The sequence below is a fragment of the Tympanuchus pallidicinctus genome, unplaced genomic scaffold, assembly GCF_026119805.1.
Source record: "Tympanuchus pallidicinctus isolate F22 unplaced genomic scaffold, pur_lepc_1.0 scaffold1, whole genome shotgun sequence".
Classification (NCBI taxonomy): Eukaryota; Metazoa; Chordata; class Aves; order Galliformes; family Phasianidae; genus Tympanuchus; species Tympanuchus pallidicinctus.
Window position 1 is genome coordinate 44,127,521 of NW_026294618.1, and position 22,061 is coordinate 44,149,581.

At 41.7% G+C, this 22,061-nt stretch overlaps 2 protein-coding genes across 4 annotated transcripts; both read left to right on the top strand.

Annotated features, from left to right (window-relative positions):
* The first annotated feature begins 5,644 nt into the window (after nt 1–5,644).
* Nucleotides 5,645–10,412, top strand: GTF3C6 (general transcription factor IIIC subunit 6). Of its 3 annotated transcripts, none has more exons than XM_052678736.1 (6): nt 5,645–5,781; nt 6,528–6,608; nt 7,756–7,819; nt 8,370–8,414; nt 8,943–9,056; nt 9,876–10,412. In XM_052678736.1, the coding sequence occupies exons 1-6, from the start codon at nt 5,725–5,727 to the stop codon at nt 10,172–10,174; spliced, it is 660 nt and encodes a 219-aa protein (XP_052534696.1). In that variant the 5' UTR covers nt 5,645–5,724; the 3' UTR covers nt 10,175–10,412. The 3 variants fall into 3 exon arrangements, with proteins under 3 accessions (XP_052534696.1, XP_052534703.1, XP_052534690.1); XM_052678743.1 differs by having other exon boundaries at nt 5,646–5,781; nt 8,946–9,056; XM_052678730.1 differs by lacking the exon at nt 5,645–5,781 and adding an exon at nt 5,946–6,087.
* A 319-nt stretch (nt 10,413–10,731) lies between these two features.
* On the top strand, nt 10,732–21,802 carry RPF2 (ribosome production factor 2 homolog). Its single transcript, XM_052678719.1, has 10 exons — nt 10,732–10,812; nt 11,021–11,153; nt 11,878–11,915; nt 12,600–12,639; nt 14,144–14,225; nt 14,329–14,405; nt 15,548–15,647; nt 19,743–19,845; nt 20,821–20,965; nt 21,115–21,802. Exons 1-10 carry the CDS (start codon nt 10,790–10,792, stop codon nt 21,292–21,294), a joined length of 921 nt encoding a protein of 306 aa, XP_052534679.1. The 5' UTR covers nt 10,732–10,789; the 3' UTR covers nt 21,295–21,802.
* The last annotated feature ends 259 nt before the right edge of the window (nt 21,803–22,061 follow it).

The window sequence follows — 22,061 nt, forward strand, 5'->3', positions numbered from 1 at the left end:
CCCAACAAGCATAAGAATTTGTATCTTTGGATCGTAAGTAACTGATGCCGAATGATCTGAGGTCATGCAAAAGATTCCAAACATTAACACTGTATAAATTAGCAAGTCAATTCCATGATAGGCATCCTTTTCAATCCAGCTGGATAACAAGAAAACATCATTTACTCCCCATTTATTACTAGTTGTTTCAGAAGATTATCATCTGCTGAGTTTTACTGGGAAGGATCCCAGTGCTCAGACCCCATGCAGGTCACTGCAGCAATTCTGACTGCCGCTGTGCCACTCTCCTCCTCCCCCATCACTCACAGACACAAAGATGCTTTCTTCCTACATGTGGATGCAGCACTAAGTTCCCTCAGGATGTCTGCATTGGTATTCCCCTTATATATGCCAGGACACTATATCAGCAGGAGATCACTCCTCACTGGAAGGATGGATTTGCAGGCTCAGAGATGGCTGTGTGAAGGAGGCTGTGTTCATTGTTTTTAACAGCCAAACCTCTTTTCCATGTGGAAAAGGCAGCAAAATGAACGACATTTGCCTTCCTTAAGGATTTGCTTGATGGAGTCATAGAATCACAGAACGGCCTGGGCTGAAAAGGGACCATAATGATCATCTAGTTTTAACCCCACTTTGTGCAGGGTCACCAACCAGCAGACCAGGCTGCCCAGAGCCACATCCAGCCTGGCCTTGAATGCCTCCAGGGATGGGGCATCCACAGCCTCCTTGGGCAACCTGTTCCAGTGCATCACCACCCTCTGTGTCAAAAACTTCCTCCTAATATCTTACCTAAACCTTCCCTGTCTCAGCCCTTCCCCTTTGTCCTATCACTATCCACCATCATAAACAGCCATTCCCCCTCCTGTTCATACGCTCCATTCAAGTACTGGATGGCCACAATGAGGTCTCCCTGGAGCCTTCATTTTCCCAAGCTAACCAAGCTCAGTTCCCTCAACATTTCTTCATAGGAGAGCTGCTCCAGCCCTCTGATCATCTTAGTTGTCCTCCTCTGGACCTTCTCCAAGAGCTCCATGTCCTTCCTGTACTGGGGTCCCCAGGCCCAGATGCAGTATTCCAGATGGGGCCTCACAAGAGCTGAGTAGAGGGGGACAATTACCTCCCTCTCCCTGCTGGCCACTCATATTTTAATGCAGCCCAGAACACAGTTGGCCTTCCGGGCTGCAAGCACACACCGCTGGTTCATGTCCAGCTTCTTGTCCACCAGGATCCCCACGTCCTTTTTGTGCAGGGCTGCTCTCAAGGAGATCTTCCCCCAGTTTGTGTAAACATCTGGGATTGCCCTGACCCAAGCGCAGCACCCTGCACTTGGCCTTACTGAACCTCAATAGGTTTTCATGGGCCCACCTCTCCAGCCTGCCCCTGGGACAAAGCCCTGGCAGCACGAAGGCTGGTTAATATTCAAGGACAACCTCTTTCAAGCCCAACAGCAGCCTATCCCAACAAGTAGGAAGTCAGACAAAAGTGCCAAAATGCCTGTGTGCCTAAACACAGAGCTCCTGGCTCTCAGGAACAAAAAGGAAGCCAACAAGGGGTGGAAGTAAGGATTCCTCTTCACTTCAGAGGAATATGGAGATACTGTCCAAGCATCCACGGAGGAAATTAAGAAAGGTAGAGAGCCCAAATGGAATTGAATCTGGTCAGGAATGTCAAAGGCAACAAAGATGTGCTTCTCTAAGTACATAGGTCCCAAAGAGAAAACTACGGAAAATGTGGACCCATCGATGAAGAAAACAGGGGACCTGCTTACACAGGGCAGGAAAAGAATGTGATATAAAATATCTTCTTTGCCTCAATTTTTACTAGCAGGACCTGCCTTCAGAAATTCCAGTTTGCAGAGACCTGGCCTGGACAAAAAAGGCTGAGCAGGATCTCATCAGTGTATGGAAATACCTGAAGGCAAAGCACAGAGAAGACAGAGACAGGCTTTTTCAGCCATAACAGAACAAAGGCAAAGGGCACAAACTGAAACAAAGGAGCATCTGTTTGATTAGGAAACACTTGTACTGCATGGGTGATAGAGCACTGCACAGGTTGCAGAGAGCTTGTCGGGTCTCTGCTTGGAGATCCTCAGAACCTATCTAGACACAGTTCTGGGCAACCCACTCTGGGTGTCCTTGCTTGACCATGGGGATTGGACAAGTAAAAAATTATAATGCGTTGTTCACGGTAAACTACCAGACTAGGACTGATGAATTCCTGTTGTTCACCAGAGGCAGAAGCTGAAAGCAGTTGTAAATTCAGCTGAAACTTCTCAGTGCACCTAGAAGAAGATCCTTTCTAATTCTGATCACACCAGCTTTAGCTCAAGGCTACCTAGTCCAATAAGACAAAGAACAGACCAGCAAAATGTACTGTCTCAGCTACTGAACTGATATACAGCACAGATCTCCAAATAAATTTTTAAGGGGCTGCACAGGGAAGAAGTTAATCATCTCTGGCCAGAAGCAGAACTAGTAGTGGTAACATGTGCACGGTTTCTCTTCTAGTTTTGATGATATTTTGAAAAAAAAGGAAAAAAAAAGAAAATTTCTCCAATGTTTCTCCTGCTTTCCTCTTATCTTCTGCTACCTCAGGCCAGGAAGCAGAAGAGAAAGGGAAAATACTCCCCAGTGCTTCTTCTCCCCTTCTCACATAAAGATACTGTGGGCAAGAGTGGCAGAAGTGCAGCTGCTTGTGCTCTCTGTGCATACAAATAAGGCATAAGAGAGTTCTCAGAAAGAAGCAGCCACCCTCGCCTGCCTCTTTTTTACCACCAGCTCCCCAGCTCTTCTCAGATCAATCACCCTTTCACAGCTGAGATTCAGAGCACTCTCTCATACGGCTTGTCAACCTGCTCCCACCATGACAGACAGCACTCCAAGAGTCAGCAGAAATGCAATGGCAGAGATGGGGAAGCAGGTGCCAGGTAACAAGAAGCACTAGTACAGACTAACTGCCTTGTACACACTGGCTCTGTGACACCAAGACTGGCATGAATCCTCCAAAAACCTGAGCACAGGAGTCAATGAACATCTAACTTCTTCAAGATCCTGCTGTGCTGGGATCTGGTTTCAGTTTTTAGAATTACAGCAGAAACCTAGTGCAAGGCTATAGAATCACCTGTGCCCAAGACACCTTCCTGCTCCATTTCTGCCTCCTCTTACCACTATCTCTGTCTGCTGATGCCATTACAGATGGAGTGAGACCACCTGCATTACAAATAGAAAGGTCTCCCTCACTCAACTTTGTTAACTCTCTCCTACTGTACTGCATCTCACTCCATAGTCATAGGTGGAACATGCTAAACAGAATGTGGAAATAAGCGCTCCACTTTCCCCTTCTTTTCCCTGGCTGTGCTTTTTTTCACAAGGTTGCTAGGATTTCCTTACATGATCCTGAAGGAGCTTTTCAAAAAGACAAAGATAGGACAGAACTGCGACACCTATGAGCAGGTTTGCCTTGCAAATTCCTAACTGAATAGGCTCAGCAGTAAAGCTTTAGGGAAATCCAAATCATCCTCTCTAATACTATCAGCCAACTCCTTTTGTCCTGAAGCTGATTTATGTTTTGTGACCCTGACCTTTTGTCCAAGGTCTACAACCAGAAGTAAGCTAGTTACTCTGTTACATGTGTTCTTCTGTGTCTCTTCGCACCTTGCAGCACCATATTACCATGTTTACCTATTTCACATGAAAACGTTTTACTGAGGAGCCTCTTCTGAAATTCACAGGCAATCATGTTTTGCTTTATCATCCATTTCAGTTACATTTCCAATTTGAAATAAGCCTAAAAACTACAGTGCTCTTCTTCTGAGCCAGTCAATTCTGCAAATAGTACGGACACACAGACTGTGTGTGTACACATACATACCTACGCATGTGTATACATATGTGTGATGTACATGTAATATCATTTGTTACCATTTTAAAACACTAAATTCTGTATTCTTTTCACTACAAAACACACAAGTTCTTTGACAGGTTCACACAGTCTAAACAGACAAAACTTAAAACATCAATGAAGTCTCTCTCAGTGTTCTTAGAAATTATTTAACCTTTTACTCAGACTCAGCTGAGGCCTCACAACAAACGTAAATGTTAAGCAGGGAATGGAGAAAGAGTGATTGCCTTCTGCAAAGGGATTGAGAAGGAATTTCAGGCATGAAGATAAAAATCAAAAGAAAATGGGAAAACAAGAGAGAGCAGAAAGCCAGAACATATTCGTTAAGTATTGCAGTGAACATTTTCTGACTTCCTGTAGCGTAACGTAACTGCAGTAATGTTTATTTGCTAAAACAGGAAGTTCAAATCTCTGATTTAAGAACTTCCACACTAAAACTTTGCATACATAGAGGGCCAAAGCTAAAATATGCATTGACATGCTTAAATTGCAAGTAAACCCACAGAAACCAGCGAGGACACAGATCTCAAACATGATTATTTACTTTAATGCTTTGTAGCCATTGACTCAATCTGACCTATATAGCATCTCAGTATGCAATTCTTGCTGCTTGTGTACATAAAGCCTCCCAAGCACTGTCAGCATTGTTAGCTGAGGTCTTAGAAACACAAAATCTGGATCGTCAAACGTTTCTGGCTTTACCTCATCAAGCAGTTCAATCTCACTAGCAGACTCTGAGGATCCTTCTGGCAACACCTTCATCTAACTCCTTTAAGAGAGAAATCGTTCAAGTGCACTTGCTGGGATAGGACAGACCAAGCCAAATCACGAATGCGTGTGGCAAGTTTAGGCTGGCAGTGAGCTCCCGCCTCCTCTCAAATACACATGGCACTAAGGCACCAACCATTTCCCATCGTGCCGCTGCACACCCTGACAGCAGAGACGACTGAAATGACCCTGGATGCCGCACAATGCTGAGGCTGGCACAAAAGCAAAACAATGTGCTGTCTCATAAGCAGCTTGTGCCAGTCAGTGATTTACACGGGCTGACCACATTTACCTTCTCATCTGGGGCGGTCTGTGGTTTGTGAAAGTTGCTTAATGTCCCACCCGCACAGAGAGGAAAGCTTATTTTTCTTGTTTTCCAGAATCCTCAAGCACAGCAACCTACACAAACTAACACAGTTTTGACACTCAACTCTTCTAATACACCCAGCAGCTGTTCTGCAGCCTTACCCCGCAGTCAGAGCACGTGCCCTGCTGAGCTGACGTGCTTAGTGTCCCTCTCCGTGGGCAGAACCAGCCTCACTTTGTCATTCATTCTTACTGCAGCCTCAGATAACATTCCAAATCTAGTCCTATGAAAGGGGTAATTAAACAACCAGGCTTGACTAAAAATAAAAAATAATAATAATTAAAAAAAAAATAAAGCCGAATGCTGGCTTCCCTAAGAATAACTGCTGAACTGACTTGTACGTTCAGGGCTTTTTCTAGGAGAAAAGACGGCGCTACACTGACGTTTGTGTTCTCCTCCTTAAGGCAAGAGCTTAAGTAGAAGCTGCCGTGAATTCCCTCAGCACCAGCTTTTATTATTATCACAGGTATTTAACATTTTAATTAATGACGTTGGCACAGTGAGTAGGAAGGCACCCTCAGCACAAGCCAGAGGCACGGCAAGCGTAACGACAGCGCAGCGACGAAGCGCCTCACGGCCGCCTCCTGCTGGGGGCACGGACAGGGGCGGGGCCGGGACCCCTCTAAGATGGCGGCACCGCGCCCACGTGGTGTGCGCTGAGGCGAAGCGGCGGGGGAGCGGCGGGCGACATGGCGGCGGTGCAGGGCGTGGAGGGGGGCGAGAAGGAAGATGAGGGCGAGGTGGAGGTCGGTTTGCGTGTTCCTCGGGCTCCTCTGTTTCCCGAGCACCGGTAGGGGAAGGGGCGCCCCCTTGGGGCGTGTCTCGCCGGTGTGCCTGGCGCGGCCGCTCGGGATGGGCCGCGGAGCCGGGTGAGGAGGGCCGGGGTGACGTGAGTTCTGGGCCGGCCGTGAGTCGGGCACAGAGAGGCCGCGTGTCCGCTGTGTGCGGTGGGTCGCTGCCTGTGCAGCGGCCGTGTTCGGAAAGTTATGTCCCTGCGGCTGTTCTCGGTTAAGTTTTTTTGGAAAACAGTGTTAGTGGAAAGCGTTTTTCTGGTACTAGCGATCTTATCCCTCTTAAAGCAGCTGTTTCAAGCAGTATTTGCTTAATTTTACCTCTCGTTCTAGTATGCCTTACCTTAGGTAGATATTTAACGTCTGGAAAATGTGTTTTGAAATGTATAACCGGTCACATTGTTATAGCTCACACCACTTTCCCCACGTCGATTCTCATTTTTCCGAAGTAAATGGCTTTTCAAGGGTGAAGCTTCCTAGCTAGGAAGAAAAAGGTCAGGCAGGCCAGGTGTAAAGCAGGTGTCTGATGGAGCAGCGGGGAGCAGCATTCCCCTGGGTGTTCTCATGTCTGCCATTTCCTATGGGCTGGATGCAGAATAAGCTGTTTTAGGGTCCGTTTAGGCTGAAGGTCTGTGTCTTTGTGTTTTTTTCTAGAGTTCAGGTACATCAGTAATGGGTGCATGTTATAACTTATCTTGTAGGAGCAGCTGGTGATGGTGGAGCTCTCGGGAATTATTGATTCAGACTTCTTAGAAAAATGCGAAAACAAATGCAAGATTTTGGTGAGTGATTACAGCACAATAGGAAAGGGGTAAGTGAGTACACAAGTCAACAACAGAGCAGGGCTGTTTCCAAATGCCTTGAAGTCAATGAAATTTAGATAAAATCTTTGGTAGAGAGTTACATGACTTCTCTTGGCTGCGCTTGGCTGTGGGTTGTGGTCATTCTATCGGAAGTAGCATGTTGTTTCTGAATTTAGGAAATGCTTTCAGAAGTATATTTCACACTGGAACAGGTTGCCCAAGGAGGTTGTGGATGCCCCATCCCTGGAGGCATTCAAGGCCAGGCTGGATGTGGCTCTGGGCAGCCTGGTCTGGTGGTTGGTGACCCTGCACATAGCAGGGGGATTGAAACCAGATGATCATTGTGGTCCTTTTCAGCCAGGCCTTTCTATGGTTCTATGAAGTACGCATACATTTTTATTATCCACTCTGTTTTTAAGTTCTTAGTTGAGTTTTTAAAATCATGTATCTTAGCGCACCTAAATAAATGCAAAGCACATTTCTTTAAATAACTTGGACACGGCAAAGGCTGCATGTTTCTGCATTGCACTGTGTTCTTGCAGATGTTGTCTGGCTAATTCTATTTACTGTGAATGTGAAGGATAACCGGACCTTTATTATATGTTGCCAGCCACAAAGGTGGAAGCAAACATCTTAGTGTGTGCAATTGGTCAGACTGTGTGAGGTGGTAGAGTCAATTTTGAAAATATTAAATAAGGAAATGCAGTCCAAATTCATAAATTATCCACTGCTGGATGAATGTGCTTTTATAAGCAGATTGGTTTCTTGTGTCTGACCTAATTCTTTTGAAATGCGTTACAGTGATGATTGATTATTGAATTGGTCATTGAATGAGTATGTGCTTTTCAACAGTGTTAATGGGGTGCTTATAAATATTGTGCTTTGAGATTCTCTTGCAATGCTGTTAGAAAAGCTTTAAATAGCTGCATTATGTGCTACTCATGCCCAGTCTACCTGGTCTTATTCACAACATAAGCATTCCTTGAGACTGTTGATATCGTATCATGGGATAACTGACAAAAGCTACTACAGCTACAGATTCTGCTTTGTGTTGTGCTCAGCACACTTTGGTTGTACAGTAAGAAATGGACTCTTGACATGTACTTTTTTTCCTGTTTCTTTGTAGGGAATAGAGACAGAGAGACCCATTTTGCAAGTGGACAGATATGTCTTTGCAGGAGATTATGAAGGTAGGAAAAATAAAAGAATCTCTCCTCCTTCACATTACCCAAAGAACTTTCTTAACATTAGTCTTGTTTATCACTGCTAATGGAGGGTATGAGGCAATGAAGAACTGAAGATCTTGATGATGTCTGTATAATAATAGAGAGCAGCACCATCTAAAATTGCCACACATCCAGTACTTATTTACTGGAAAGTATGCCTGGACTTGATTCTGGAGTGTACCACCTGTTACTTCTGAAGGGAAAAAATATGGGGTATAAGATGTCCTGGAGTAGGTGTTTGCAGTCTCCTGTATAAGCAGGACTGACATGCTGTGCAAACTGTTGCTCCTATTTGCCTTGTGGGACACAACTGGGAAGAAAATGATCTGAAACCCTCTACTGTACATTCAATGACAGTGATACTGCTATCTGTTTCTGAGTTGGCAAGTGGTTAACAAAGGCTGGGCCTTCGGGTGAGGCTGGAAATCAGCATTTCTAGAGTTGTGACAGTGAGTGCAGTATCTGTGGCTGATAGAAATTAGTGTCTAAGGCTATTTCACTTTGTTTTCCTTAGATGCCCTGGGAACCTGCGTGTTTTTTGAGGAAAACACAGAGCATGGTAATGGTAACAATTTGATGTCCTGTTTATTGTAAAAGCCTGTGAGATTCAGAATAATCATAGAATCATAGAATGGCCTGGGTTGAAAAGGACCACAGTGATCATCTCGTTTCAACCCCCCTGCTACATGCAGGGTCGCCAACCACCAGACCAGGCTGCCCAGAGCCACATCCAGCCTGGCCTTGAATGCCTCCAGGGATGGGGCATCCACAGCCTCTTTGGGCAACCTGTTCCAGTGCCTCACCACCCTCTGTGTCAAAAACTTCCTTCTATATCTAACCTAAACCTTCCCTGTCTCAGTTTAAAACCATTCCCCTTTGTCCTGTCACTATCCACCCTCGTAAACAGCCATTCCCCCTCCTGTTTATATGCTGCCTTCAAGTACTGGAAGGCTGCAATGAGGTCTCCAGCACCATCTTAGCGCCCTGCTCTGGACCCATTCCAATAATCTTAGTCTTGTTTCAGCTGATAGTGGAATTCACTATAATTATTTTCTTTTGGGACTTGTTTTTCCTCCTCTCTTCATAGTAGATGCTGAAGGCAACCAAAAACTACAGCTGAAGTACAAGTGTCATACAATGAAGAAGTTGAACATGACACGGACGCTTTTGACAGAGAAGAAGGAAGGAGAAGAGAGCATTGGTCAGTGCTCCTGCTCTGATTCATAGAGTCATTGATGGGTCAGCTTTGAGTTGAATTTTTGATTAAAGAATGCAGAAATTAGAGGAGCTTCTTTCTTCAGGCAACAAATGTATACGTAACAAACAAACAAAAAAACCCAAGCAGATTCCTTCTGCTCAGAGTTTCCTCCAGTATGCCAGTAGGAGATTCCTGCAGAAGGATGTAAGAAGGTCAGACATATGCTGATATTCCCTGGTATGGCTTGTCTGTCATATGAAAGTGTTGGCACTTGTTCTGAAATCTGAGGAAATACTATTGCACTTAATAGTTTGTCTATCTCGTAGTTACGACATTCCTGTTTTTCATTACTCTCTTAATTACCTTCCTTGGGACTGCTCTCTAGATGCTGAGCTGATGACTTCAATGAACTACACAGAATTGTTCAAGTACCCATTTTTTTTCCTGACTGACAACAGAAAAAAAAATATATATATGTGTCTTGTAAGTTTGTATGTCTAGTAAGTTTAGTCTGCTTGTTAATTTTTTTAATTTTTGTTAATTTTTCAACAACTAAGTTTCACTTAATTTTAAATAGACCTTTCTGTTATTCGTAGCCCTACTTCTCAAGGAAAATGAATGGTATCCATTCAAGGAGAGACTCAGTGCAGAATTACATTGATCCGAACTTTTGAAAGATGTCTTTATATCCTAAATGGTTCTTTTACTTACATGTTAGTTTGGCTCAGCATTGATAATCTGTGAACAGATGATTTTATTTTTTTTTTTCCTCCTAGTTTAACTCCTTTTCTCACTAATGCTGATTTTCCTTCTTTGCATCAGGTGGTGTGGAGTGGTTGCAGATCAAGGACAGAGACTTTTCCTACAGCAGGCCAAACACGATTTGTAGCTTTCTGCACGAACAGGAAGATACTGAGGAGTCAGCTCAGGCTAGAGATAAATTAACTGAGGAGGCAGAGGGGGAGGTGAGTGACAGAGGAAATTCTGACATGAACTGTGATCTTGAAAAGCCCTATGACTTGGAAGCAGATGCTTCTTCTGTCCCTCTGCCTGACAGCCCTGCTTCTGAGGCAGAGGATTCTCATTCTGGAAGTGCTGCCTTAGATGATGCCCCTCCGTGATACCAGTTCTTGTCTCTTCAGAATCTCTTCATTGAATTAATGGGCCAGCGACACAATTTTTATTTTACCTGAGCAGTCTATAGTGGGAAAAGCTGGCATTGTGTTCTTACATTCCTTTCGTGTTTGGATTATGCGGGGGAGATGTTTAGTGGTTTTATTCGTTTTTGATGCTGATTGGAAACGTGTGCATCTCTACCTCGAAACTGAAGAAATAAAAAGACCCTACCTTTGAAAAAGACGGATGCGTTGTATATCTTGTCAAAAAGCAGGAAAAAGAATCGTGGTTTAAACTGGACATCCCGATGTGGCATCCCCTTGCGTCGTGCTCAAACTGGGCTGCTCTGCCCACGTACTGCAGTGACGGAGCAGACAGCTGCTCGGCCGAAGGTCCATAACGCCCCTCAGCGGTGCGTAAGCTGAGCCACGTGACTCAGGCGTGGCCCCGTTTCAAAGCGACGCTTCCACCCGCCGCGGCCTGCAGCCGGAAATGTTGCGGCTCGGGTTGGTTCGCGCGCTTTGGCCGTGCTCCACGCGCATGCGTACTGCGGCGGCCCGCCTCCTCGCGCCGCCCTGGATGCCGGATGTGACGTAGCGGAAGCTGCGCGTGGGGCTGCCATGGACGCGCTGGACCGGGTGGTGTGAGTGGGGGCAGAGCCGCGAGCGGCGAGGAAAGCCGCGTCCGAGCTGCGGGAGTGAGGGTGGGACGGGGGAACCGAGAGGGCAGAAGAGGACGGCCGGCGTCTAGCTTCGGCCGTGGCGTTTCTCATTTGTATGAGCTCCGTGCACCTCGTGTAGCAGTGCTCCGCTTAAGTAGATGTGCTTTTAGCTGTGAATTTGTTGTTGCAGAAAGCCCAAAACTAAGAGAGCGAAGAGGTTTCTTGAGAAGAGAGAGCCCAAGCTTACAGAAAACACAAAAAATGCTATGCTCATAAAAGGAGGAAATGCAAACTCAACGGTGACTGAAGTGCTTAAAGACATTGTAAGTCATTACCTACCCATCCAGTGAGATGTATTTATTTTCCTTGCACCTTGACAGAAATCTCGAGTTATTCTCATTATTTTTTTTTATATCTAAAGATATGCTGGACCTTGTATCACTTTCAATAAGGAGAAGTGTTGCAAGCATATTTGAAAACAGGGTGAGGTGCAGGGTTGGGACTGGGCCATGCAGCTGAATAGGCTGCTTGTGTATGTATTGATGCCAAGTGTTCAGCCCTCCCAAAACAGAAACTTGCACATCCTGTCACAGTACCTGAAAACATAGTAGTTACACGTAGTAGCTGTTTTCTTGTGCTGCTTTCTCACCACACTTTGTCATTTCATTGCTATATTCTGCTGATGGTATTCAGATGGCTGTTCATTCAGTGTTTTTTTTTTTTTGTTTGTTTGTTTTGTTTTTTGGTGTTTTTTTTTTCCCCCTCAGGCAAATGGGCTCATATTACGTGGCTTTGATTTCAGTTGTTTCTTAGTTTGTTTTTTAGTTTCTAGAAATAAATCCTTCTTCTGTTAATTGTGATCCAGAGACAGGATTGCCACAGTGGAGAGTTTTATTGTGAGCAGACTTTTACAGCTGACTTATTTTCTAGGTTGATTTGCACAATTATACTGTTTATTGGGCTCCTGTAAGTTTTAGAGTTTAAGGAAAAGCAGCGCTGTGCATTTAGATGTATTTGATGTAACACGTTTAACTTTGTCTCTTGCAGTATGCTCTGAAGAAGCCTTTTGCTGTGATGTATAAAAAGTAAGTGATCATGTACAATTCAGGACTTGTTAATTTCCAAGCACAAACAGAGATGCTGGTTAGGATATGGGTGTGAACAACGCAAAGGGTTACAGAAGGTGGCTGAGATTCATCTTAAGTTTTAGTAGACTGGAAACCAGCAGGACGTGGTCAGTGTTGATGTAGAGCCATTGTTGATGCAGTTCTGTGGCAGATGTTAACAGAGCAGGATTCAACAGACTTGGACAGTTGGCTTCCACAGTTCTGTTCTGTGCAAACAGCTAGCAAGGTTCTGTGTCAGGTAGGTAGGTAGGCTGCTTATAATGACAGGATTAATCTTGCTCCAAGTGGGAAGCCATTGTCTGTATGAATGTGGGATAGAAGCATCAACTTTAAGAGCTAAACTTAACATTGAATGAACAAGCAGTAGTTCATAAACTGTCATTGACATGGTTGCTGTGAAAGTGGAGCTTCAGGAGACAGGAATCTTGGAAAAGTTTAATTAAAATGGCAGTGGCAGCACTGAAGATTACCTGGCAATATAAATATGGCCTACATTTTGAACTAACACTGAACTTCCAGTGCTGCAGTTTGCAGCAGAATCCAGAATCTTAATGTTATCAGAAAAAGAACTGGAGTGCTTATCTCAAACTTTACAATTTTTTTTTATCCCCACTTCCCATCCCCTCTCTCACTTCCTGTCAGGAAAAATATTACCAGGCCTTTTGAGGACCAGACATCATTGGTAAGTATAGACCGTATCTTTTCTTATGAGATCTTTCAGCTGTGAAATCACGAATAACGTTTCTGGAGGATGATTTTCTGTTACACTATCGGAAGTTTGATGAAAAACAAGTCTGTGTTGAATCTGGATAAGCTGAAGGTAGAATTACATCTAGATTTATGGTATCATAGGCATTTTATTCTTCCATCTGCAAGACAGAATCCCCATGTTGTGAGGATGTTTTTACCTTAAATACTTGTTTTTCTAAACTGACAGGCAAAATTAGGAAAGTGTAATACTGCTATAAGTAACAGTGCCTGATACAAAAGGAAGAATTAAGAGTTTTATTTTGGTTTCCTAGCAGTTCACTTGAAGTGCTGAAATATCTGTCATAAAATCAGTATATATTCAGCAAAACAGGAATGGTGGTGATATATGGTTGTGGTTCTGCATTAAAGACAGAAATGAGTTATCTCAAAATATGATCAGTGGGAACCAAACAACGTGATTCAGTAACTTGCCCTGCGCTACTGCTGGCTCGTGTATAGGAAACAGGGATCAGCGTTCCAACATGAGGGGCAGTTGTTAAAACAAGTCACTGAAAGTGCACACTGAAGTTGGGAGTTGGGGGCTACAGTAGTAAGTAAATGCGTGTATGAAATAAAAAATCATGTAGATGTGTCAGGTAAAAACCTTTTTTCTTAGTGGAATGTGAAACTGTAGGCAGCAGGAAAAATGTGCAACATTATTAGCTGAAAATTAACTCCTTACAGGCACATAGCTGGATGATTTAGCTCGCAGCCATATAGAAACTAGCTATATTCTAGGAAAACATGACAGCTAAAAACATTCTGATGCTTCTGGTCATCATTGCGTCTGCATTCTTAGAATGATCAGTGGAGCTGGTCATCAATAAGTGTATCAGTGAACAATCAGAGATACAGAAAATCAAGTGTTTTTTTTTTTCTTTTGAACTTGATTGCATACATTTTTTTTAAAGTCAGTTTAGTGGTGCATGAGATGTTGCAGTATAAATGGGACACATCTTAGGCCTTTGAGTTTGTTGCATCACTTTAATGAAGTACCATGCAGCTGTTAAAAATGTTTACAGGTGTCAAAGTGAGGTAATGAAGAGCTGTGTGCACAGGTTTCAAGGGGAGTCCCCTGCAGGTCTGTTCTTTATCTGTCTTCAGTCAATACTTTTCTGGGACGTGGAGGCAGAGCTCAGTGCTGAAGTGTGATTTGTAATGCAGTTCGCCCAGACAGGGAGGTGTCTTTTCTGACCTCCCAGAAATGAAGAGCTGCAGGCAAGGCAGAGTGTTCTTCTGAGCCTCTTAACTGCTGCTGTTGGTGGGAGGAGATACACAGGTTCTTCTGCTTCACAGCTGCTAGGTGTAAATATAGGAGCTGTGGCACTTTTCTGATAAATGCAGTTCTTAGGAGCAGATTGTGTACTGAATATTTTAAATGCTTGCGAGGTGAAACTTGTGATTTATCATTTTTTTTTTCTCTTTCCTAATTGTAGGAATTCTTTTCCAAGAAATCAGATTGTTCTTTGTTTCTGTTTGGCTCTCATAACAAGAAGCGACCCAATAACCTGATAGTAGGTAACGTGTCTGCCTTGGGTTGCTAATTGGATAGAAAGTCTAGATTTCAATAGATATTTAAGTGTTGTCTTCATGTTGGTGTGGTTTTCCTTTTCTTTTGCAGGTCGCATGTTTGATTACCACGTGCTGGACATGATTGAGCTAGGCATTGAGAACTTTGTATCCCTGAAAGACATCAAGGTGAGGAGTTGATACAGACTTTCAGTGACATCTGCTGGTGGGTTTTGTCGGTGCATTTACATTTTCTGCGTCTTAAAACCAGAAGCTTTTTTAAAGAAATAGTTTCACACTGTACTCGAGTATTGCTACTTTGTATTTCCATACAGCCTTACTTTTATGTGCTTTTTCTTTGGTTTGCATATGGCAAGCTTGCTGTAAGCTTCCTACAACTTTATTTACAAATTCTTTTTTTTCAGACTTGTTTTATTCCTATTTTTTTATTTTTAATTACTTGCATGTACACAATTCTTTATTCAGGTATTGTTCAGGGGAGGTTTCTGTATAAATAGGCATTTTTCAAATCTCAATCACATTAAAAATCAGATGGTGATCCAGCTGCCAACAAATACAGCTCTAGATAGCAGTGCTTACAACTTTCCCACCCCATTACATCTTTATTGCTATGCTGCTAATCTTTCTGGAGAATTAATCTAATAGAAGGTGAACCAGTGGCACAGGGGAGAGTTTATTCTCCGGCTGAATTATTTTCATCAATGCAGCCAACCGTGTTGATATGACAATGTTTTGAAGGTGGAAAATTTATTAAAAGTGTTCCAAATACTTCAAATGCTGCAAAAATAAGGAAAGTTTATGGCCCTTGCTTTCACTAGTTTGTAGTGTCCAGAGGTAGAGCGAAAAAAATTCACCTTTTATAAATGTGAACCTTTTCCTTGAAGTCAGATTGTTTGTAGTGTTTATGGTGGGGAAGTTCTAGTCAAGTAATTGTGTATGTTGGTCAAAATTAGAATTTGGTGGTTGGCTATTCTTTTGGCTTTTCTCATGTACTGTCCAGTATCAAAGTACAGCAGATCTGTTTATCTCTAGTTTTTTTGTTCACAGTTGTGGTCAAATTAATTGTTTTCACTGCAAGGAGTTATTTTGCATGTTTTATATGAATATGTTTTTAAAACCTGGTAATACAAATCATTTGTTCAGAAACATCTTTCCATACGCATGTCACAAGAGAAGAAGTTGTCTGTTCTGTCTAGAGATTACAGTCACCATTTTTCATTCCGTGTTGAATGGATAACCAGCCATTAATACAATAATCAGTTCCCTAATACAGTCTGAATTTTTGTTGTTTTAAAATTCTTATCCCACAGAACAACAAGTGTCCTGAAGGAACAAAACCTATGTTGATATTTGCTGGTGACACGTTTGATTTAAATGAAGAATACAGGAGACTGAAGAGCCTTCTTATTGGTCAGTGTATTATTATTTGAGCAGTGGGATCTCATAAATCTGTCGCAGTGTGATATTGGGGAACGGTGGCTTGTCAGTAACTGTTTGCTCCTGTTTGACCCAGAAGGAAACCAAGAGGAGAGACACTTGTAAATTTCACGTGGCATAAAATCAGAGTTAAGTAATCATCATGACTGATGAAGACAACTAGCCTAAAAGACCCCAAAGTTGAAAATGCATGCTCACTAATATTCACAGTGTTGATTGTGTGGGGAATTTTGGCATTTTTCAAAAAAGTATTTACCTTGTAAATTGCACTGCTATATTACTTTCCTGACAAAATGAATATCTAATTTTGAATCAGTGGATTAATTTCATTAAGTGGGATGTTTTTGCTTACAGAAAATGTTGATATAATTGAGCCTGTGTTTCTATTATGAAAGCATTTTCTGTTGGAAATTTGGCCAGTTCTCACAAAAGTGCCATTGATCTGAGTATTTGGAATGAATGCGTGCATTAAAAACTAGCTGTAAATAATAGCTGTGCCATAATGTCCAGGCAGGCTGAGATCTTAATGAACGAAATGACTTGAAGTGTTTTATTCTACCTCAAGGTTGGAAGTGTCAGAAGTTAAAGTATACTTTAACTTCTGACTTTAGCTGAGGAGCTACAAAAAAATAATGAAACTTCTTAGGGTAGCTTCCTAGGACTTGCAGGTGATGTGGTGCACTGTCTCCTCACACTTAAAAAAAACCCAAAAAACAAAAAGGTTGTTACAGTGGTGATTTTTTTTTTAAGCTTCATAACAGCTTTCTTAACAGTATATTACTTCTGTAAGCTTAAGTAGAAGTGAAACTGGCCTGAGAAGAGCAGGCATGTTCTTCCAGTTCCATTCTTGGGTTGTACTGTTTCATAATCATCCGTCTTTGTAAGATCTTCCTTTTATGTAAATAATGATTGGACTCCTTTTTCTAGGGAAACAGACAGAATCGTTGCTTTTTAGAAAGTGACCTTAGATTTTATTTTTTCTCACTTGCTCTTTTGATTCCTTAAAGCAGGATGTTTCATCTACAGTGAGACTAAAAGGGAGCAGAAGAGAACACTTCTATCCTTTCAATACAGCTGAGTGGTCCTTGGGCATATGAAAGACTAGTACTGTGCTTATGGACCTTTGAAGTTGGGTGGCCACTGAACATGAAGATTAATGAGTTTAATGCATATTTGTGTCACTGTAAATGAGCATTTACATTGCAGAATGTACCCGCTCTGTTTTCTTGTTCCAACACCTGCACAGTGTTGGTGATTCGCATCCAGGTGTCTTCATCTACCCCATTATCAAGCAACTTGATACTTTAAATAGAAGACACGCATCATTAGGTGGTTGCCAAAGAACTGGCAAGTCTTTCCTGTCCTCTTATTTTGATGTTCACATGTCATTTCTTCTGTTAATTTACGTGTAATAACTCTCTTGTCAACTATACTCAAATACGTTGCATGTATTCCAAGTACTCCAGGTCCTGATGTTCTGTTGACTTCTGTGAGGAACCTAAATGAAAGACAATAGATAAAAGGGGAAGGCTAAGTCACATGAAGACTTGAATCTATCAGTAACCAATTAAAATAATTTGGTTGATAATTTGACTGCTCTTAACTGATAGGGGAGAACAGATTCATTCTATTCCTGCAAAGATAGTGCTTTTAAGCTCAGACTTCATTTCTAAGAAAGAAAAACGCCTTTAACAACAGCAAGTAGTTTGTTACAGTATTAGATCTGCTGAAATCCCAGTGGGAATATTAGATAGCGAGCAACTTCTTGTTGCCCAAGCAGTGTGATGCTGGTGAACAACCAAACTTTCATTGGCTTTTGTGCTACCAAGAGGGATTGTGCGTGTTAGGAGTATCATCTCACAGCAGTTTCTTTGTAGAATTGAAAACCAAGGGTGATTTACTGTCTTCATGTCAAGCAAACACTGTAGCCAGCTTAAAATGTGAAGTGCAAGAATTTATTTAGAAGATAGAAATGGCAGCTGAATTTGTTTTTTAGAAGCCTGGAATGTAAGACATGCTGTTCTTTCTCTGTTTTCGTTGTCTAACGAGGTAGTAGGACAGGAATCCATTTTCAGTGTCAGTTCTTGGAACGCAGTTCATGAAACTCTAATAACTACTTATGCTTGCATTTATGAAGTATTTCTTCCCTTAAATTGCTGCCTGCTGGCTAGTTTGCTGTTCCATACCACTTTGGTCCTAAAGATGATTGGGCATTACATGGCTTTCTTATACACTTTCTAAACTTGTTGAGACTAATACAGTTTTAGATTGGCTTGTTCTTCATACTGCTGTCCTCACACACACTTTTGACCATCCTAGGGATTTTGGGTTCCATCTAGTCAAGAAAGGGGATGTTTGGGGAAAAAAGTCTGGAAAGTCTGGGATAGAGTTTAAATTCCTCTAATGTTGATTGTAGCTTCAGAGGTTACAGTATTGCCACCTTCTGCGTATGAACTGATATAAAAATGTACAGGTTAGTAGAATTTGGGTTTGTGAAGCCCTCTGCAGAAAAAAGTAAATCAGAAGTTCTGGAAATGTGTTGAGGGAGAAAGAACTGGGAATGGAAAGAGAGGAGAAAGCAAGATTCTAGTCCAACTAAAGCAAGAGATGTAAATTAAGAAACATTAAAAATTTCAGCTCTTTGGATGCACTGAAGTGTAAGGTTTTTGCAGCTGTTGAACGCTGCCAGGAAACAGAAATTCCTGACCACCTGCATTTGTTTGGAAGAGATCATCCTGTGGGTAAAAGGATGTCTGATGCCACAGGAAAATGCTGAAAGAGAAGTGTTGCCAGTAGAAGTGCTGTAAATGTACACTTGTGAACCCACAGAGCACGAGTCAGAGGGAAAAGTACATGCAAAAAGTGAACAAAATATTTTATTTGCAACTTTTTCTCCATAACTACAAACTCAACCCAGGAGAGGAGGAGTGAGAGTATTTAACTGACCAAGAAAATTTCCTGGCTAGACTCCAACTGATACATGCCAGCAAGACTTTGTTTTGGATGCCATTCCAATGCTGATACTCTTGAAAAGCTAATGGAGGAAAAGATGACTAGCTGAGGAACCTGAAATGAGACAGGAAGAGACTGATGTGTTTTGCATCTGTTAGCAGTTCTCCCATGTTTCAGCACTGCACTGTTATGTTTATTAGCACACCTTGTTCCCTCACTCAAGGTCACATTCTTTTTTCCACCCCCTGCATCTGCTGGACAGATTGCTGTGCTTATTTCAGGCACTGGTTGCACAGAAATTTTCATAGCCTCACGTAAAATGCTGCCTGAAGATGGCTTATTTTATATTTAACTTGTCTTTCGGTGTTCTGTTTGCAAACTAAGCAAGTATTTGTAGTGTTTATTTTTTATAGGTGTGTTTTGCTTATTAAATAGAGAGAACATTAATTGTGATGACAAATATCTCTTATTCAAAGAACATAAGTTCTTTGTTGTGGGGGAGGCTTGAAGGAATTTACATACCAAAACCTTTCTTGCCCAAGTCACTGAGAGGGAAGGTAGATAAGATTAAACAAAATAGTTTTGTTCTGTTTTGTACAAGTCTTTATCCCTGCTTTATGTTCTTCCAAATCTGACACGGATTAAGAGTCTTGAGTGCTGTCTTAAAAACACATCTGAATTAATGGCTTCTCCACACTGATCTGCTTAGCTGAACGTGAATTGGCCCAAACATAAAATAAGATGCATTTAGTTTTAAGACTTTGTAGCTAAAAAATATAGAGGGATAGACTGTTCTGCTACGTCAATCAGATTGTTAACACAGAATTACTGCTCTGAAAGGGTATTTGTTCCTGTCCATGCACTTGGGTTTAGATCCCATATACGTACGTTGCTTCTGGATTATCTCTGGGAAGAGTTCCTCTCAGGATTCCTACACGCACTTGGTTTCACAAACAAAGACCCTTTCTGATACCATAAGAGAATCTTCAGAGTCAAGGAGTTTATCTCGCTGCTATCATTTGGATCCATTATGAAACGAGCCAATTTGTTACAGTTGTTTCCTGGCTTTGTTTTCAGTCAAGAAATTGGGCACCTACTTTTAAATATTTTTTTCAGATTTCTTCAGAGGTCCTACTGTGCCCAACATTCGTCTGGCTGGGTTAGAACATGTTCTGCATTTCACAGCTGTTGATGGGAAAATTTACATGAGAAGCTACAAGTGAGTGTGCATTCTATCCGTGTTTGCTCTTTAGGTACACTTGTCAAGCTTTCCAAATTTTAGCCTGTAATTCTGTAATTGAACTGCCTGGAGCAGAAGCAAACTGCATTTAAAACATGTGCTGTGTAGAGGTGTTCCACTGTAACTCAGAGTAACTTGTGTGGCAGAAAGAAAGCACTTAAAACCTAAATGTATTCATTTCTTCCTTGTTGAGCTCTTCCTTCTAGCTAGGAGGATCGTTCTCTCATGGTTGGACTGCTAAGGTGTTGCAAATTAGACCTGGGGATGAATTTGGAGTATCTTTTCAGGCTTCATAGACTTAGTCTTGATGTCAGGCTGATTTCTGGGACTCTGCTGAAGAACAGCAGGCAGTATGCTGTAGCCAGAGATACAGAAGGGAAAACAGGAACATGCAGGATGAGATAATCTTTCTTCCTGCGCTGGCATTTGCTCTCACAGTTCATGGCCTTTCCTCTGTGGGCTACGAGTGCTGAAAATGTGTGTACTCTGTGTGACTTTGATTTCTCTTGTAACAAAAAAAAGCTGTCTACAGTCTCATTCTTCAACAAACAAAAAACAGTACGCACACAGCAAAACAGCACAAAAAGAAAAGCAAATTTCTTGCCCGAGGCTCAAAGCATTTTGTAGTATATGTTCTTTCCCTGTTTATTAATACACAGGGCATTACTTTGATTTTATGGAATGGTGTGGCTTTTTAGGGTAGTATAATTGAGTTTTAACAGTTGTAATCCCATTTTAAAAAAACAAAAGCTAAACAGATCATATTTTAAGTGTATTCATGTTTTGATGGAAGTGAATTATAAATTCTTATTGATAGACATCTTTCTCAGTAATAGAATTAGCAGTAGCAGTTGTTTTTAATGATCTTCCCAACTGCAAGATTGAAACTGCCCTTTAGGAAGACAGATAAATATCACAAAGGACAATGTTGTTGTTTTTGTTCTTCTCTTCTAGGGTGCTTCTGAAGAAATCTGGCTGTAAAATACCAAGAATTGAACTGGAAGATATAGGACCTTCATTAGATTTGGTTATGAGGAGAACACATTTAGCTTCAGATGACCTGTATAAGCTGTCTTTAAAACAACCCAAAGCCCTGAAGGTAAATACCTTGGGATCATGTGCATCCTTTGTTTTAGGCACTTGATTTGGTGGCTTACTGGTGATGATTATACAGGCAGATGCATGGTTTCTCACCACAGCTACAGCCACGCTCTGCTCGGAAATACTGATGATGTTCTTCCCTTACAGCCTAAGAAGAAAAAGAACATCTCCCATGATGTGTTTGGTACAACTTATGGTCGAATCCACATGCAGAAACAAGATCTTAGTAAACTGCAGACAAGAAAAATGAAGGGGTTAAAAAAGAGACCAGCAGAGAAGTCGGTTGAAGATGGTGGTATTAGTCCTAAAAAGACAAAATCTGTGTGATAGTGTGGAATAACTTTGAAAACTATTTGTATCTTAATTTTTTTAATGTAAATTGTAATATAAAAGTGACAAACACAAAGGATTCAGCTGCCTTTACCTTTGGTTTTATATTTAAAAAAGCAAAACAAAAATTTATTTTATGATTTGTCATTTTAAAGGGAACATTGAGTTACTGAGCTTTAGCTTAGAACCTGCTTATTTAGAAGGGGGGGGGGGGAAACAAAAAACACAAGATGTAACTTGTTTAGTTTTCCAAAGCTGAATATTTATTCTCTTGATATGAGCAAACATGTGCTGGTTAAGCAGGTGACTCATTTCCCGAACATTTTAATGGTTACAATGTTGGGAAACCTTGATCAGTCAACCTGTCTTATAAATTCTTTGCAGGACCAGCATAATGTGTACACATAATGTGTGCAACATGACTTCTGTGTTCATTTACTGCTGATGTATTTCGGTTTATGCACAATTGCAATACTTAATAAACTCCAAACCATTTTCTAAAGTATGAACCCGTAATGTGTCTAATGCCAGATTACTCTTAACTGTTGCACCAAGCCCTCCTTAACATTTGCAGAATCAGAAGTGATTAAGGTGTTTTTGCTGTGTTCATCACCATGGTAGCAAAGTACCTGATGTTTGCTTTAGGCATAAATGAAACCTTAACAGTTTGAATTTCAATCTTTGATGCTTGATTTGCGCCCAGAATGGAAGAAGCAGAGGTAAGTTAGTATTTTTGCTGATCTTAACTATTTCTACCATGCTTT

Coding starts and splice junctions, on each gene's coding strand:
- GTF3C6 (XM_052678730.1), top strand. CDS start 6,022: ATGTCCCTGCGGCTGTTCTCGGTTAAGTTTTTTTGGAAAACAGTGTTA. Junction 6,609..7,755: donor AAAACAAATGCAAGATTTTG/GTGAGTGATTAC, acceptor GTTTCTTTGTAG/GGAATAGAGACAGAGAGACC. Junction 9,057..9,875: donor GGAAGGAGAAGAGAGCATTG/GTCAGTGCTCCT, acceptor TCTTTGCATCAG/GTGGTGTGGAGTGGTTGCAG.
- RPF2 (XM_052678719.1), top strand. CDS start 10,790: ATGGACGCGCTGGACCGGGTGGT. Junction 10,813..11,020: donor GACGCGCTGGACCGGGTGGT/GTGAGTGGGGGC, acceptor TTGTTGTTGCAG/AAAGCCCAAAACTAAGAGAG. Junction 11,154..11,877: donor CTGAAGTGCTTAAAGACATT/GTAAGTCATTAC, acceptor TGTCTCTTGCAG/TATGCTCTGAAGAAGCCTTT.